Genomic DNA, 16725 nt, shown 5'->3' with positions numbered 1-16725 from the left:
CTGGCTGCTAAAATTTTGATTAGGGATAGTGTTCAAGCCCACTGTGAGTTTGATGGAAATATATTGTTTGTTTGTTTGATGTTTTTATTAGGTTTATTTATTATTTCAGTATGTATAACTGGCTGCTGTTATAGCTGTATTGCTGTTGATTTGTTCAAGCAGACGAGCAAAGTAAATTGTTGAAATAGTATTTTGAGTTACAGTACTGGCTGCTGTTATAAATCTGGCAACTTTCCAAGCAGACTGTAATAACCAAATATTTATTTTGAGTAAATGGTTGGTTCTCAACTTTTGTTTCCAGTGTGCAATTTGTCTTTGTGTGACCCTCACAAACAGTCTTCCTGAACCCCAGGGCACCACTAATAATAATGTTATAATGCACTATAAGTGCAGATTCAAAGTTGGTATCTGCACTGTCACTGGAGTGGGGGTGTGGTGGCGCCCCCCTCCCTGCAGCAGCGTGCCCCACGGGCGCTGTGGCCCTCGGCTTGGTGTCCAGGTCAGAATTTGGCCCTTGGTGAAATCTAATTGGGGAACCCTGGTATATGGTGTGTTTATTGATTGATGACCTTAATTGTATTTTAATGATGGTTTGTCTCGTAGGAGGGGCTATCGGTATAAAGGAGGAGTGGAAAGCCTCCTTTCGAGGGCATGCAGCTTGGGCCTGAACAGAGCAGGTGCTAGAGCTCCATAGCCTGAAGCCTAGCGTTGGTTGTTTGATTTTTTTGAAAGACTTGTGAACTTAAGTTATTTGGCATTAGTTTTTGTTTTGCTTTTGTTCTTTGTTTTTGGTTAGACCTTTTGTCCTGAATTTTTCATATGCACTTTTTTGCACTTTTGGTGGGCAAAATAAAAACCCCTAAAGAAGATTTTTGAGTCTCCATGATTCCTCCATCCACTCCTGGGTCCCATACAACACCAGCCATTGCTGCAAATTGCGCTTTAATATTGGCCTGTTCAACCACACTGTAAGGGAATTTGCAGGGAATGCGGATGATCAGGTCCACCACCAAGGACATGGCCCGGCTGAAGGTCGGCTGGCTCACCCTGGAACAGTCCACCATGTTGGAAGGAGCCAGTGGCCAAGAAGCCGAGCGTGCACAGCACCAGTGTTGGCACTGGCACAGCTCCGCTCCTGGTGGTTCTGCGCTGGAGTGCAGGTCACAGCTCCTCACAAATTTGCAGGAGGATGGCCCGTGGTAGCCGGAACTGGCTCATCAGAATTGTGGAGCAAGTGTGCTCCCTGAAATGTTGCTCCCATCTTATTGCCCCGTTTGCCACATCCTCTAACAGCGCTAGTGAAACTGGGATGTTCGGTGAGGGTTGACTTGGAGCCAATGAGGAGGACCTCAGTTCTATCACTGTTCAATTTGAGAAAGTTGGAGGAAAAACAGGATTTCATTTCCTGCAAACAGGCACTGAGAGAGGAGGGTGGGAAGGTGGATTTGGGGTTGGAGGAGACATAGAGCTGGGTGCCATCCACGTAACAGTGGAAATGGATGTTACGTTTGCAAAAGGTGAGGCCAAGTGGGAGGGGGTAAATGATAAAGAGGATGGGGCCAAGGACAGAACCCTGGGGAACAACAGGAGGCAATCGGAAACACGCACAGTCTACCGCAAACGCAATTCGCAAAACCTGTCCGCACTCCCAGAAAGTGGTCCCAGCCCACACTTGGTCACGTTTGGTCTTTGGAACTGTCAGTCCGCAGTCAATAAGACAGAATTCATCAGTTCACTGATGAAACTCTCAGACATTCAGGTCCTAGCCCTGACTGAGACATGGATCCACCCAGAAAACACAACTACCCCAGCTGCACTCTCCGAGTCCGCCACACTAAGCCACACCCCTCGCTCTACTGGACAAGGAGGCGGTGCTGGCGTGCTCATTCCTGGGAACTGGTCTTTTTCTGCACTACGTCCGTCGAACAGCGAGACAACATTTGAATATCATGCTTTAAGTGTCATATGTTCTGGTTGTGTACCGCCCACCAGGGGGTAATCTGGATGGCTTTGTCTCTGAGATGGACATGTTACTCTCTGACATCCCTGATGATGGCACACCACTGACTGTCATGGGAGACATGAACATTCACTTTGACAGAACTCTGGCAAACGACTTCCTGGCACTCATCTCCTCCTTTGCACTCGAACTAGCTCCTTCTCCTCCCACCCACAAAGCTGGTAAAGTCCTTGACTTGGTGCTGACTCGTAACTGCTCCATAACAGATGTGACAGTTACCCCACTCCACCTGTCAGACCATTTCTTGGTCAAATTTGCGGCTGCCTTTCCGCAATTGCAGACACCCACACAGACGGTTTCCTTCCGCAGAAACCTGAAGTCCCTCACAGCAGCACAGCTGTCTGATGAGGTGAACTCCGTCATGCCTGACCACTCGCACTTTTCCTCACTTTCTGTTCATGAGGCTATGGAAACACTCTGTTCCTCTCTGGCATCCTCTCTGGACAAACTCTGCCCCCTGGTGTCCAAACCAGCCAAGAAAAAACAACCAAGTCCATGGCTCTCTGAAGTTCTGAGAGAACAAAGATCTGGACTCAGGGCAGCAGAAAGAAAGTGGCGTAAATCCCAAGAACCCACTGACTTGTCCTTATACAAACAGAAACTTGCTTCCTTCACTTCATGCTTACAGTCCGCTAAGAAAGCCTTCTATCAGAACAAGATCTGTGCCACTTCTGATTCCAGAAAACTGTTTCTGGCATTTAACTCCTTGCTTTCTCCTCCAGTTGCTCAGCCTTCCACTGCACTGACTTCAGTCATGTTTGCTTCCTTTTTTACTGAAAAAGTTGCTGCAATCAGCAACCAGTTCTCTGAGCCTGACCAGTCCAGTCAGCACCAACCTGCCACTGCTGCTTCACTCTTCTCCTTTGCTCCTCTGAGCGACGTCACATGGCCTATCGACTGGGGTTCCTCAGGGGTCTCTGTACACCACCTCACTTGGTACAGTGATCCGCTCCCATGGCTTCTCCTACCACTGTTATGCTGACGACACTCAGCTTTTCCTCTCTTTTCCACCTGATGACAGAACGGTCTCAGATCGTATATCAGCGTGTCTGGCTGACATCTCCACATGGATGAAGGAACGCCACCTTCAACTGAATCTGTCTAAGACTGAACTTATGGTCTTTCCAGCTTGTCCATCTGTTCAGCCTCAGGTCAGTGTCCAACTTGACTCGAGCCTACTTGTGCCCACAAAGTCAGCCAGAAACCTGGGTGTCATGATTGATGACCAGCTGACCTTTAAGGTTCATGTGACCTCAGTTTCTCGGTCTCGCCGTTATGCCCTCGACAACATCAGGAAGATCAGACCCTTCCTGACCCAACAGACCACACAGCTTCTGGTTCAGGCTCTTGTCATCTCACGCATTGACTACTGCAACTCTCTTCTGGCAGGCCTCCCTGCAGGCTCATTCAAGCCTCTGCAGATGATCCAAAATGCAGCAGCACATCTGGTCTTCAACCAGCCCAAAAGGGCACATGTCACCCCGCTGCTGGTTTCTCTTCACTGGCTTCCAGTGGCAGCCAGGATCAAATTCAAGGCACTTCTCTTGGCTTACAAAACAATCACAAGAACGTCTCCAGCCTACCTGGAATCCCTGATCCAGGTCTACTCTCCTTCTCGCCCACTACGCTCTGCATGCGAAAGACGCCTGGTGCTTCCTGCCCAGCGCTGCTCCAAATCTCTAGCCAGACTCTTCTCTTCTGTTGTTCCCAAATGGTGGAACGAACTACCGAACTCTTTGCGTTCTGCTGAGTCCCTTTCTACTTTTCAGAGACAATTGAAGACTCAATTGTTCAGAGAGCACCTAGGCACTTAACCTGACTCTTCTCCTCTTTGTCCTGTGGGGTAGAATAAGTCAGAGGGTCGAAGACCCAGCACTTAGTGTTTATGTAGCACTAACTGTGTTGTGTGATGTTGTATGTTTGTCAAAATTTTTAAAAAATCAATAAATAAAAAAGGGAGGAGGGGGGCGACACTTCTTCTGCCACTAGATGGCAATACCTGTGACCAAATCACAACTGAAGCACTTTTGCGCTTCCTATGGGTTTTTCCTTAAGTCTGAATTCTTGCTTGTGTTGTACGTCGCTTTGGACAAAAGCGTCTGCTAAATGAAATTGTAGAATTGTCGGAGGGGTGAGTGAATGATTTTAATTAAATGAACTGAGTATGGTCAGAGAGATAGGAGTGGAACCAGTCTCAAGATGTGTAAGTTATGCCAATGGATGCTGGTCTGTCAAGGAGGGAATGGGATATGGTGTCAAAAGCCGCCCTAAGGTTGAGGAGGTTGAGGACGGATTAACATCCAGAGTCAGTTGCCATCAGGAGGTCATTGGTGATCTTGAGGAGTTTCTGTGCTGTGGGAGAGGCGAAGGCCAGGCTGGAACTGTTCACAGAGGTTCTTGTTGGAGTGATGAGCCTGAAGCTGTGATGCCAGTGGCTTTCAGGACATCAGGAATGTTACCATCTATAAAAGTCTTCAACTCCTGACTTTGACTCAGTATTCAACTGTGTCCATAGTAACTAGGGATGCATCGTTTAACAGTTTTAAAACCGCACCATACGGTATGCCCGACACAGCTCAATACACCTTTATGAAGTGCGCTTTTTCCGTTTTGCAATTAATGCATTTCTAACAGCTGTGGGATGCATTTGTCTAGCCAGTGCCTGCTGTCCTGCTCTGGAGACAACCCCTCCTACTCCTCTGTGCACAGCTCTGGACAAAACCCCACCCTGCGAGTAAATATCCAATTGCTGTCAAGCACCTACTTTGTAATATGAGCCGAGCACATGGCTCAGCACAATTAAGCTCAGCTCAGCTCACAGCTCATACACACTGAGACGAAGAAAGAGAACAACAAAAAAGTTATGGCGAGCAGAGTGGTGGAGAGACCGGAGTTAGAAGAAGCACCGGCTTCATTCAAATCTGCGGTGTGGGGACATTTCCATTTCCCTGTAAATTCTCACGATGAGGGAGAGAAAACAGTGGACAAAAATAAACCTATGTGAAGGTAACACCAGCGAAAACACAAGGGTGTTTCGAAAAGGCCTTCCAAAAGTCCGACAGCATGAATTCAGACAGACACAAGAAAATAATCCGTGCAGTGGGGATGTGCATTTTGAAAGATATCCAGCCATATTCCGTGGTTGAAAATGCGGGCTTTGCTTACTTGCAACGCTTGATCCACGTTAAATTTTTCCCTCTCGTACATATTTCTCCGACACCGTAATCCCTGACATCTAAGCTTCACTAAAAGTTAAGGCAAAGAGGCATTGTCATAATTCAGTTTTCATAAAAGCAAAATAAAGTGGAGTTTTTTTGGAAAGTCAAACTTCTTGTTGTTGTTGTTTTTTTTTTAAGCAAAACACAAACTGAAACCGTGATCCCAAAACTGAGGTACAAACCGAACCGTGGGCTAACTGAACCGTTGCATCCCAAATAGTAACAGAGAAGTACAATTCCATAGATTATTACTGTATCACCATGTGGTCACTAAACATGAGAAATGCCCAGGTTGCAATGCTAGCTTAAAAAAAAGTGACACAATATCAGACTCATCTAGAGTCAACAATTGTAAATGTTAGGTTACCTCATGGGTGCCAAAGGGCCTTTTTATTTCTGACTGATGTCAGACAAACCAGATCAGATCCTTCTCTGCTCTCGTGTTCTCCCTTCTTTTTCTCTTTTCCAGATATAAATGGCTGTTTTTTTATTCCTAAAGGACAGTTCCATTTTTACAGTCAACTGAGGACATGTAAACATTCATACTGCGCATTTGAAAATTGTGACAAATAAGTTAAAACATGCCATGAAAGCACAAGACTGAAAACATTGTAGTATAATAATTGAAAAAGGAAAAAGGGAATGTCCCTCTCCTGGGTTCTACTACTTTTTGAAATGACTGACAGTTTCTTTAAGACGGTTTCTGTCCTTCACAGACAAACCATGAAACCAGCAGCTGTAGGAAGTTTACCAGCAGAAAAATGAGGTGAAATATTTTCCAAAAAAATAGGTTTCTATCTGACAGCAGAAATAACTCACTGACAACTGTGGAAGGAAGGAGACCATCGCACCAGGTCATTGAGGATTTTATTATTTAGTAAACAACAGACTGTGTTAAAAGTTGTCTTCACTCTCCAGGAAATTCCTCACCTGATCTCTTGAATATTTTTGTTACCAACAGTTTTGAAAATTTAATACAAATTCAACTTTTCATTCTTGGTCTTTCCTTATTTCCAGTATCATGTCTCACATCAGAGCATCACAAATCTTCAAATATCCCAGGTTGAGCTGTAAAGAGTCGTGTCCCCTGGTCGTTTCTTACAGACATTTATTGACAAACTTCTAATATTCATGTCTCTGTGTTCCAACAATTAAAAATCATGCAAAAACCTGTTGCAGTTCAGGCCCATTCTTATCACGTCATCAGTATCTGTAATGACAAGAAGTGTGAATGGAGAATAATTCAGTGTAGCTTTGGCTGGATGCTGGAGAGTTTCAGCCCACAGCAGAGATGGTAGATGAGGACAGGTCTGATGGTCTGATCTCTGAGTCCATAGATGAGAGAACTCAGACATCTGGGGAGGAGGAACACACCAACATAAAGAAGACTCTGGATGCGGTAAAATGTAACTCGATCTAGGATTTTCGAGATGGCAAAAGAAAATGGGTTAAAAAATGTTGAGGAGAGACTGAGGCCCAGCTGCATCAGATGCAGCAGAAGTGTTTTACGAGCTTTATGGGCTGAAGCTTTGTCTGTGGAGGCCGACCTGGCTGCTACTATCACACCAATATAACTGGAAATAACAGCCACACCTGCTGATGCAAATAAAAAACAGGTGTAAGCCTTGTCAAAGTGATCAGATGCTGGCACAAGGATCATGGCAAGTAAACTACAGGACTGTTTCATCTGCAAACTCTCCAGGCCCTGAAATGGAAATTGTAACAGTAAAATGACACGAATCACAACATTCAACAAAGAAAAGCTCCAAGCAGTGATGATAGCCAGCCCTGTGTTCCTGATGCTGATGATGGTAGCGTGTCTCAGTGGGTAGCACACAGCTACATACCTCTCAAGGGACATCAGCACCAGTGTGAGAGGAGAGATGTAATTTATCAGATTGGTAATAAGAGTAAGAACACCACATACAGGATACGACAACTTCATCCGACAAGCATGCAGCAGGTACATTAACTGGCTCATTGCCAGCTGTGCAGTGTCTGCAAAAAGGAGATTATACAGGAGAATGTAACGGGGAGTTTCACGAAACACTGGTTTACTCCTCAAGGTGAATAACATGACCCCATTAATGAGGAGAAACATACAGCATGACAGCGTAATTGGAGCAGAGAAAAGCATGATTTCCAACAATCCCCACAACTGTGGTTGAACAGTCACGTTGTTCTGAGACAAATTCACAAAGGACATTTTTGAAATGCACTGAAGACAATAATTCACTATGAAGAATAAAAGAAAAAGACATCTTGTCTGGGTTGCATTCTTAGAACAGAGAATGCAGGTCATGTTCAGAGTTACGTTCCCATGCAAAGCCCCAAATATTCCACATCATTTTTTGTAAAGAGTTATCGTGTCTCCATGTGAGCAGAGTGACTCTGCTGGACTCTTCTGTCTCCACATGATGTATATGAGCTCCGTCCTCATACCCACATCACATGACTGAACTTTACCAGCCAATAAACCAGCCAATCCCTTCCACGTCATGCCATCCACTGAAGGAAGGAAAACAGTATTTCGTCACGGAAACTTGCATACGGCCATTTTATATTTAGTCAGACTCCTGTTTTCATCCACAAGTGGAAAATCACACATAACAATAATAAAAAAATAAGAACACCTGTCAAGGGGTTGAGGTGCGGGGAAGTAGACCCAAATTCAGACGGTGGGAAGGAGGGTGCGGGTCCAGGCGGATGCCTCTCTTTCTCCTGACTCTCCGTGGTCTGTGCGGCCCTGGGGCTGCCCCCTGACTTCCCGTGGTCTACGCGGCCCCCAGGTTGCCCCCCTGACTCTGTCTCATTGCTCGGCCCCCAGGCCTGAAGAGTAATTTCTGTTTGGTCCTCTTGTGTTCTTGCCCTTTCCTGCCTCCTGGCCACCCTCCACCCACCCTAGTGTTATTTTTGTTGGGCGGTCTGGGAGCCAGCCCTTTGGGGGGGGGGGTACTTTCACGATCCCTGTCTTGTGTTTCCTGGCCCCTCAGAACAGGAGTGGCACCAGCCAGGACCCTCGGCGGCGCAGCAGGAGCATTGCTCACCAGAATCCTTGGTGCCGGGACAGGTGCGGCGCCCGACAGAACCCTCGGTGGTGGAGCAGGTGTGGCGGTCGCTTGGACCCCTGATGCCAGAACAGGAGTGGCATCCGTCGGGAACCCCGACGCCGGAACAGGAGTGGCATCTGAAGGTGGCAGCTGCGCAGCTGCAGTGAGGACTAGGCCTGACCACCATTGAGCATGAAGGCGGCCAGCCTGCCCTTTGCCCGCAGGCTGGGAGCACCTTGCTCTCCCGAATGCGGTCCGAGCTGACCCGAGGCCTGGCTGCACAGAGTGAGGACCCCCCCCCCCCCCGGGCAAGCCGGGACAAGTGAAATCCTCCACAGCAGGTGACTCTTTCTCTGCTGTTTGTTTTGCATTCCAGACAAAAAATTCAAAAAGGTTCATCAGGCGTGGAAGGAGAGCAGTCTGCTGGGTCTCTCATGGTTGGGTCATTCTGTCAAGGGGTTGAGGTGCAGGGAAGTGGACCCAAATGCAAGTCAGGTAAAGTCAATTTTATTTGTATAGCACCAAATCACAACAAAAGTTATCTCCTGACACTTTACAGGTAGAGCAGGTCTAGTACCACACTCCTTCAATGAATTTACACCCAACAATTCTCCATCAGCAAGCACATCCTGCAACAGCGGCAACAAAAACCTTCCTTTTAACAGGCAGGAACGTCAAGCAGATCCAGGATCAGTGGGGACGGCCTTCTGCTTTGACCATTTAAGGAGAAAGAGAGCGGGGCAGAGATCGAAAGAGTGGGACAGATAAAAAGAGAGAAAGGAAAGAGACTGATGGACAGATGGGGACCTGAGCTGGTGGAGCTATGGGTGGAAGCTCAAGCCTCTTCAGGTCTGCAGCCTCCTCCAGCAGACGAGGGGAAGGAGGGTGCACAAAAGAGATTTATTCAAGAGACTGGAGGCTCGTGACCGGAGGCTCGTGACCGGCGGCTTGTGACCGGCGGCTCATGACTTGTGACAGTGACAACACTTGACGCAGACTTCTACATCACGACACAACAATAACCCGACAAGGGGGAAACAGAGGTTAAATACACGAGGGAAAATGAGACACCGGTGGTGCAATCAACCAGGTGAGACACATGAGGTAAACACAGGAGGGAGGTCAGGAAGACAGGACATGACTCCAAAGTAAAACAGGAAGCACAAGACAGGGATCGTGACAACACCTTTATTTTATAAGGCGCCTTTCATGGCACTCAAGGTCGCCACACAACAAATGAAAATACTTTAAAAAAATCAAGACACAGTCAAAGTAAAAGTAGACATCAGCCTAGTCTTTGCAGCAGAACTACAACAGAGAGGAATATTAATGAAACGCCTGCCTAAACAGGTGGGTTTTGAGGTGAGATTGAAAATCCAGAGTCAGTTGCCATCCGGAGGTCATTGGTGATCTTGAGGAGTCTCTGTGCTGTGGCGGGGGCGAAGGCCAGGCTGGAACTGTTCACAGAGGTTCTTGTCGGAGGGGTGAGCCTGAAGCTGTGATGCCAGTGGGTTTCAGGACATCAGGAATGTTACCATCTATGAAAGTCTTCAACTCCTGACTTTGACTCAGTATTCAACTGTTTCCATAGTAACAGAGCAGTACAATTCTGTAGATTATTAATGTATCACCATTTGGTCACTAAACATGAGACATGCACAGGTTGCAATGCTCACGTGAAAAATGACACAATATCAGACTCATCTAGAGTCAATAATTGTAAATGTTAGGTTACATCATGGGAGCTAAAGGGCCTTTTTATTTCTGACTGATGTCAGACAAACCAGATCAGATCCTTCTCTGCTCTCGTGTTCTCCCTTCTCTTTATCTTTTCCAGATATAAATGGCTGTTTTTTATTCCTAAAGGACAGTTCCTTTTTTACAGGTCATTTTATATTTAGTCAGACTCCTGTTTTCATCCACAAGTGGAAAATCAGATTTTAGGAATGTTATCGCCAAAGAAAGTCTTCAATTCCTGACTTTGAGTCTGTATTAAACTGTGTCCATGGTAACAGAGCAGTGCAATTAATGTAGTTTATTACTATATCACCTTGTGGTCACTAAACATGAGAAATGCCCAGGTTGTGAAAGCTCGCTTGAAATATGAAGTAATATCAGACTCATCTAGAGTTGAAAATTGTAAATTTTATGATACATCAAGGGAGCTAAAGGGCCTTTTATCCTTACTGATATCAGACATACCAGATTTGTTCTTTCTTTGCTCTTGTGTTCTTCCATCTTTTCTCATTTTTTCTAGACATAAATGGTTGGGGTTTTTTTTTAATCCCTGAAGGACAATTCCATTTTTACAGTCCACTGAGGACATAAACTGGACCAAGCAGAGGCAGCTGACTGGTGGCAGTGGCCCAAGTGATGTGCAGCCGTGTCCGGTGCTTAGGCAAAAACTTGGGTGTGGGAGTAGTTCGGGGAGGGCATGAAGAGTGACTTTCGATCGGCTCTGAAGATGCTCTGGCAAACAGTCTGTCGCCCTTGGGGGGGTGCGGCAACTTGCTCACGCTGTTTGCAGTGGGGGTGGGAGGCTGCTGATGTCAACTGGGGAGAATGTTGGACAGTGGAAGGTATACTTTGAGGAACTCCTCAATCCCACCAACACATATTCCATGGAGGAACCAGACTCAGGGGAAGACTTGGGGAGGGGTGCTCCAGTCTTCAGGGCAGAAGTTATGACCCTGTTCCTGGGGGCATCCCGTGGGGGTACTCTGGGAGAATGGGGTGGATGTCTCCTTACCAAGGGCCATTCAGTCTCTCGACTTAAGCAGTGAGTGTCTAGTCTGCATTGCTGGCAGAAAGTTAAAATTTTTCCCAGTGAGGGTTCCACTTCGCTAAAGCTGTCCTTTGTCACCGATTCTGTTCTTAACTGTTACAGACAGAAATTCTAGGCACAGTTGGGTGTTGAAGGGGGCGAGTTTTGTGGCGGGAGGATGTCACGACCTCCACCTCTTGCTTGGGTAATTCACAGCCGAGTGTGAAGATGCTGGGATGAGATTAAGCACCTCCAAGTCTGAGACCATGGTCCTCAGCTGGAAAAGGGTGGACTAAGCTGTCCAGGCTGGGCCTCAGGTGGAGGAGTTAGAGTATCTCAGGATCTTGTTCACGAGTGAGGGTAGGATGGAGCGGAAGGTTGACAGTTAGATCGGGGTGGCGTTGGCACAAAACCAGTGCATTGTGTTGAAGAGGGAGCTTAGCCAAAAGGTGAAGTTCTTGATTTACCAGTCAATCTACATCAATCTAATGGTGGAAGTGGCTGGGGAGAGGACAGTCTGGGCTTCCTTGCTGAGGGTGCTTCCCCCGCAACTTGGACCCAGTTAAGCGGAGGTTGAGGACGAAGATGAGGAGGGCATATGGACATTGATACTGCACATTTGAAAATTATGACAAATCAGATGAAACATCCCTTTAAAGCTCAAGACTAAACCCATTGTAATCTAAAAAAAATTAAAAGGATTAAAAAAGGAATAAATAAGTCACTCTTCTGGGTTCCATTGCCTGTTGAATTCACCAACAAATTAGTTCAGACAATTTTTGTCCTTCACAGACAAACCTGTAAACTAGCAGCCAAATAAAAAAAGTTAACAATCTCTCATTATGAGATTGGCAGATAAAATACAGGATGGACCGACACACAACAAAGGAGTTCACTTTCTGTGGTTAATGGATCAACTTCCTCAGTGTGTCTGAATCCATTCAGTGTTCTTTCCACTTTTATCAACTTACCCGCTGTAGTTACTCTGTGTTGTCATCTGCTTTGCAACTTGCAAGTTTCTTTTTCAGAAGGTGGTTCCAGTTTATTAGTTTCTGGACACCTGGATTGTTCATCTGTTCCCCAAACTACCAGCTTTCCTGCTGATTTTGACTGCATTTTGGTCAACCTGCCTCAACTTCACCATTGAGACAGAACACATTGGCCAACTTTGGACTGAGCAACCTCCAGCCCATTTTAAATAACCCTCTGAGTATTTTTGGAGACAGGCTGCCTCACATAAACTACCAACATGCTCCTCCTGGCTCAGTGGTCCAGTTTTGAGGGAACATGTTTGTCTCTGTACTGTAGGCCTCGCTAGAGTGGATCTTTAGGAAGGCAATGACACCACAGCATGGTAACGTTTCCTGTCCCCAGAATCTTTGCGCCCCCTTTTGTTGGGCTGCAGCCATCTTCAGTCCTGACTGAACCACAGCAATCTCCTGCTGTGCCTGGGCTTTGGCCATCTCCTGTTTCAACCTGGCCTCAACCATCTTCAGACCTGGTTTGGTAACAGCTGTCTCCAGAGACTATTGGGGCTGGGCTGCAGCCATTTGTAGTCCCAGCTGGGATGCTGGCATCTGCATTTCTAGAGGAAGCAAAGAAAACTCCAGTCCCACCGAGGCTGCAGCCATTTACTGTTTTGGTTGGACCACAGCTGTTCCTGATGGGCTGCAGTTGTCCCTTGTTCTAGATGGGCCATAGCCATCTCCTCTTCTACAAGGGTAAAGAAGTGGAAAACCATCTCTGGGGAATTTCTACCTTCCATTCAGCCTTTTAGAAGGGTTCTGCCAGAGTTTCCAGGGAGGCTAATCATCCCTTCATTTGCCTTCAGGCCTTCTCCGCCCATTTGGTAGAGGTTACGTTTTCGGGGTGTCAGGGTTTGTCCCTGATCTGGTCCATTCTCCGATGCAAAGATTTTAAACTTGGGACTCTTATACTTTAGACATCACAGTTTATGAATGTGTTAAACAAGACCTGGAAATACAGCAAATTTGATGCTGTAACCATATTTCTGTAACACTCCAAATGGCTCTGATCACATGTTGAGAAAAGGATGCAATGGAAAGATAAAAACATCATCTTTTTATTTATTTGTGACATTTTATAGATGTGTACAATCATTCCCTATCACAGCGTGACACATCATCATATTACACAGGTTGTGCCATAAGCAATAACGCGGAGCATTAATATCACTAAGAAGTGCATAAAATGAAGTGGAATATTTACCAAAGAAAATGCTTTTATTCATATTAAAGTCAGCCATCACAGCAGCTAAGACTGGGCTCTGAAAATGGTTGAGGTCACAATTCATGAGCAGGCTGTCATCAGATGTGCATGAGAATCTGTCAGACCCAACCCACATTCTTCATGCAGAGTCACAGAATTAAAAAGAAAATGTTTTCAAAATTCCCCACATGGACAATAAAGTTTGTCTTATTCTGAATACACTTCCCTTTAATGTTAAGCATACTTGTATAACTTTATGCAGCTTTGGCTGAGTCAGGGAGGTTTGCAGCTGGCAGGAGAAATAACTCACTGGAAACTCTAGAAGGAGGGACACCATCACACCTGGTCAATTTGGATTTTGTAATTCATTCAACATCAGACTGGGTTAAAGTTGTCTTCACTCTCCAGGAATTTCCCTTCCTGAATCCATGAATATTTTTGGTATCAACAGTGTTGACATTTTAATACAAATTTAACTTTTCATTCATGGTCTTTCCTTATTTCCAGTATCATGTCTCACATCAGAGCATCACAAATCTTCAAATATCTCAGGTTGTGCTGTAAAGAGTCGTGTCTCTTGGTCATTTCTGACAGAGATTTATTGATAAACTTCAAATGTTCATTTCTCTGTGTTCATACGATTAAAAACATGGAAAAGCAGAAAGTCATGTTGCAGTTCAGGCCCATTCTTATCACGTCATCAGTATCTGTAATGACAAGAAGTGTGAATGGAGAATAATTCAGTGTAGCTTTGGCTGGATGCTGGAGAGTTTCAGACCACAGCAGAGATGGTAGATGAGGACAGGTCTGATGGTCTGATCTCTGAGTCCATAGATGAGAGAACTCAGACATCTGGGGAGGAGGAACATACCAACATAAAGAACACTCTGGACGCGGTAAAATGTAACTCGATCTAGGATTTTGGAGATGGCAAAAGAAAAAGGGGTATAAACTGTTGAGCAGAGACTGAGGCCCAGCTGCATCAGATGCAGCAGAAGTGTTTTACGAGCTTTATGGGCTGAAGCTTTGTCTGTGGAGGCCGACCTGGCTGCTACTATCACACCAATATAACTGGAAATAACAGCCACACCTGCTGATGCAAACAAAAAACAACTGTAAGCCTTGTCAAAGTGATCAGATAATGGCAAAGGAAATATGGCAAGAAAACTACAGGACTGTTTCATCTGGAAACTCTCCAGGTCCTGAAATGGAAATTGTAACAGCAAAATGACTCGAATCACAACATTCAACAAAGAAAAGCTCCAAACAGTGATGATAGCCAGCCCTGTGTTCCTGATGCTCATGATGGTAGCGTGTCTCAGTGGGTAGCACACAGCTACATACCTCTCAAGGGACATCAGCGCCAGTGTGAGAGGAGAGATATCACTTATGAGAACAGTGATCAGGACAAGAACACCACATACAGGATACAACATCTTCATTCGACAAGCATGCAGCAGATACATTAACTGGCTCATTGCCAGATGTGCAGTGTCTCCAAAAAGGAGATTATACAGGAGAATGTAATGGGGAGTTTCACGAAACACTGGTTTACTCCTCAAGGTGCATAACATGACCCCATTAATGAGGAGAAACATACAGCATGACAGCGTAATTGGAGCAGAGAAAAGCATGATTTCCAACAATCCCCACAACTGTGGTTGAACAGTCACGTTGTTCTGAGACAAATTCACAAAGGACATTTTTGAAAAACATTTTAGACAATAATTCACTTTGAAGTAGAAAAGAACAACTGTTCTCGTCCAGCTTGCATTCTTAGAACAGAGAATGCAGGTCATTTTCAGAGTTATGTTCCCATGCAAAGCCCCAAATATTCCACATCATTTTTTGTAAAGAGTTATCTTGTCTCCATGTGAGCAGAGTGACTCTGCTGGACTCTTCTGTCTCCACATGATGTATATGAGCTCCGTCCTCATACCCACATCACATGACTGAACTTTACCAGCCAATAAACCAGCCAATCCCTTCCACATCACGCCATCCACTGAAGGAAGGAAAACAGCATTGCGTCACAAAAACATGCATGTGGCCATTTTATATTTAGTCAGACTCCTGTTTTCATCCACAAGATGAAAATAAGTTCTTTGGCATAGTCTGTATTAAACTGTGTCCATAGTATCAAAGCAGTACAATTCTTTAGTTTATTACTGTATCACCATGTGGTGACGAAACATGAGAAGTGACCAGGTTGCGAAAGCTCGCTTGAAAAATGAAGTAATATCAGACTCATCTAGCGTCAATAATTGTAAATGTTATGATATATAAAGGGTGCTAAAGGGCCTTTGTTTTTGACTGATATCAGACATCCCAAGGAGTCACTGGTGAGGGAGCACCCACTGTGGGTGAGACGCTTGTGTCATTGGGGGTGGGGAAAAAGTCAGTTCTCTGCTCAGTGTGAGTCGCAGATCTCGATGACTGTATACTGGGTTTGGATGTTTTGGAGATGATGGAGTGTGTTATTTATGTGAAGAGAGGAACTCTCACCTTTCCTGATGGCCATGTAATCCAGATGCACAAGCGGCCATCCCAGAGACATGAGTCCGAGACCCACACCACTGCCCTGCTGGGAACTGAGCCTGTAACTGACAAGACTTTCCACCCTACTCCACCCCCAACCTTCACAGCCCGTGTACGACTGTCCCAGCATTTCGACGATATTGTGCGTCTGCCTGAGCCTCAGCTCGCATCATCCTCAACTGATTTGCAGCTGATGTCCTAAGCAACCTCTCTCCTCCCTTCCACCACACCTCAACCATGTCCTATTTTTCCCCAACCATCTGCCTTGAATGAGCGAGTTTTGGCTGTGAAGGAGGTTTTGGAGAAGCACCCTGATGGATTATCTAGGCAGGAGAAGGACCTGCTGTGGCAGCTTCTGCTGGATTATAAGGACTGTTTTTCCCTGACGGAAGACGGCATAGGCCGCACTGACCTCATCCACCACCACACTGACACGGGAGAGGCACAGCCAATCAGGATGAGACCTCGACGCTTACCCCTAGCTAGACAGGCAGCCGCTGACAAAACACTTCGGGAGATGCAACGTGCTGGACTGATTGAGCCTTCTGACAGTCCCTGGGCTTCCCTGGTTGTCATGGTTCCCAAGAAACAGAAGGATGATTGGCGGTTCTGCGTTGACTTCCAGCCCCTGAACAAGGTGACCAAAAGGGACCCCTACCCTCTCCCCCGCAGTGATGAGACCCTTGATACAGTCCTGGTTTTCCTCACTGGACCTATGCAGCGGGTACTGGCAGGTGCCTCTCGATCTGGATGCTAGACCTAAAACTGTCTTCATTACTAGTGGGGGCCTGTGGCAGTTCAAGGTCCTTCCCTTTGGCCTCTGCAATGCCCCTGAGGCTTTTGAGAGACTGATGGACAGGGTTCTGGCTGGCATTCCCCGTCAGGAATGTGTTGTCTACTTGGATG

At 45.9% G+C, this 16725-nt stretch overlaps 2 protein-coding genes across 2 annotated transcripts; both read right to left on the bottom strand.

The window, feature by feature from the left end:
* Nucleotides 1-6481: 6481 nt before the first annotated feature.
* LOC147248192 (odorant receptor 131-2-like) lies at nucleotides 6482-7330 on the bottom strand. Its single transcript, XM_086226649.1, has one exon. It carries the CDS (start codon nucleotides 7313-7315, stop codon nucleotides 6482-6484), a length of 834 nt encoding a protein of 277 aa, XP_086082775.1. The 5' UTR covers nucleotides 7316-7330.
* A 6691-nt stretch (nucleotides 7331-14021) lies between these two features.
* Nucleotides 14022-14915, bottom strand: LOC147248191 (odorant receptor 131-2-like). Its single transcript, XM_086179069.1, has 2 exons — nucleotides 14241-14915; nucleotides 14022-14132 (listed from the first exon to the last, which is right to left on the bottom strand). Exons 1-2 carry the CDS (start codon nucleotides 14913-14915, stop codon nucleotides 14022-14024), a joined length of 786 nt encoding a protein of 261 aa, XP_086035195.1.
* Nucleotides 14916-16725: the final 1810 nt, after the last annotated feature.

The sequence above is a fragment of the Aulostomus chinensis genome, chromosome 15 (assembly GCF_037954235.1).
Source record: "Aulostomus chinensis isolate RoL2024-O1b breed Wild chromosome 15, RoL_Achi_v1.0, whole genome shotgun sequence".
Classification (NCBI taxonomy): domain Eukaryota; kingdom Metazoa; phylum Chordata; class Actinopteri; order Syngnathiformes; family Aulostomidae; genus Aulostomus; species Aulostomus chinensis.
This window is presented reverse-complemented; position numbering and strand designations above follow the sequence as displayed.

What these genes read in the sequence shown, in the direction of transcription:
- LOC147248192 (XM_086226649.1), bottom strand. Translation starts at nt 7,315, where the DNA reads ATGTTATTCACCTTGAGGAGTAAACCAGTGTTTCGTGAAACTCCCCGT.
- LOC147248191 (XM_086179069.1), bottom strand. Translation starts at nt 14,915, where the DNA reads ATGCTTTTCTCTGCTCCAATTACGCTGTCATGCTGTATGTTTCTCCTC. An exon ending in AGCTGGGCCTCAGTCTCTGC is followed by an intron (nt 14,133 to 14,240) that starts TCAACAGTTTAT and finishes CTCCTCCCCAGA; the next exon opens with TGTCTGAGTTCTCTCATCTA.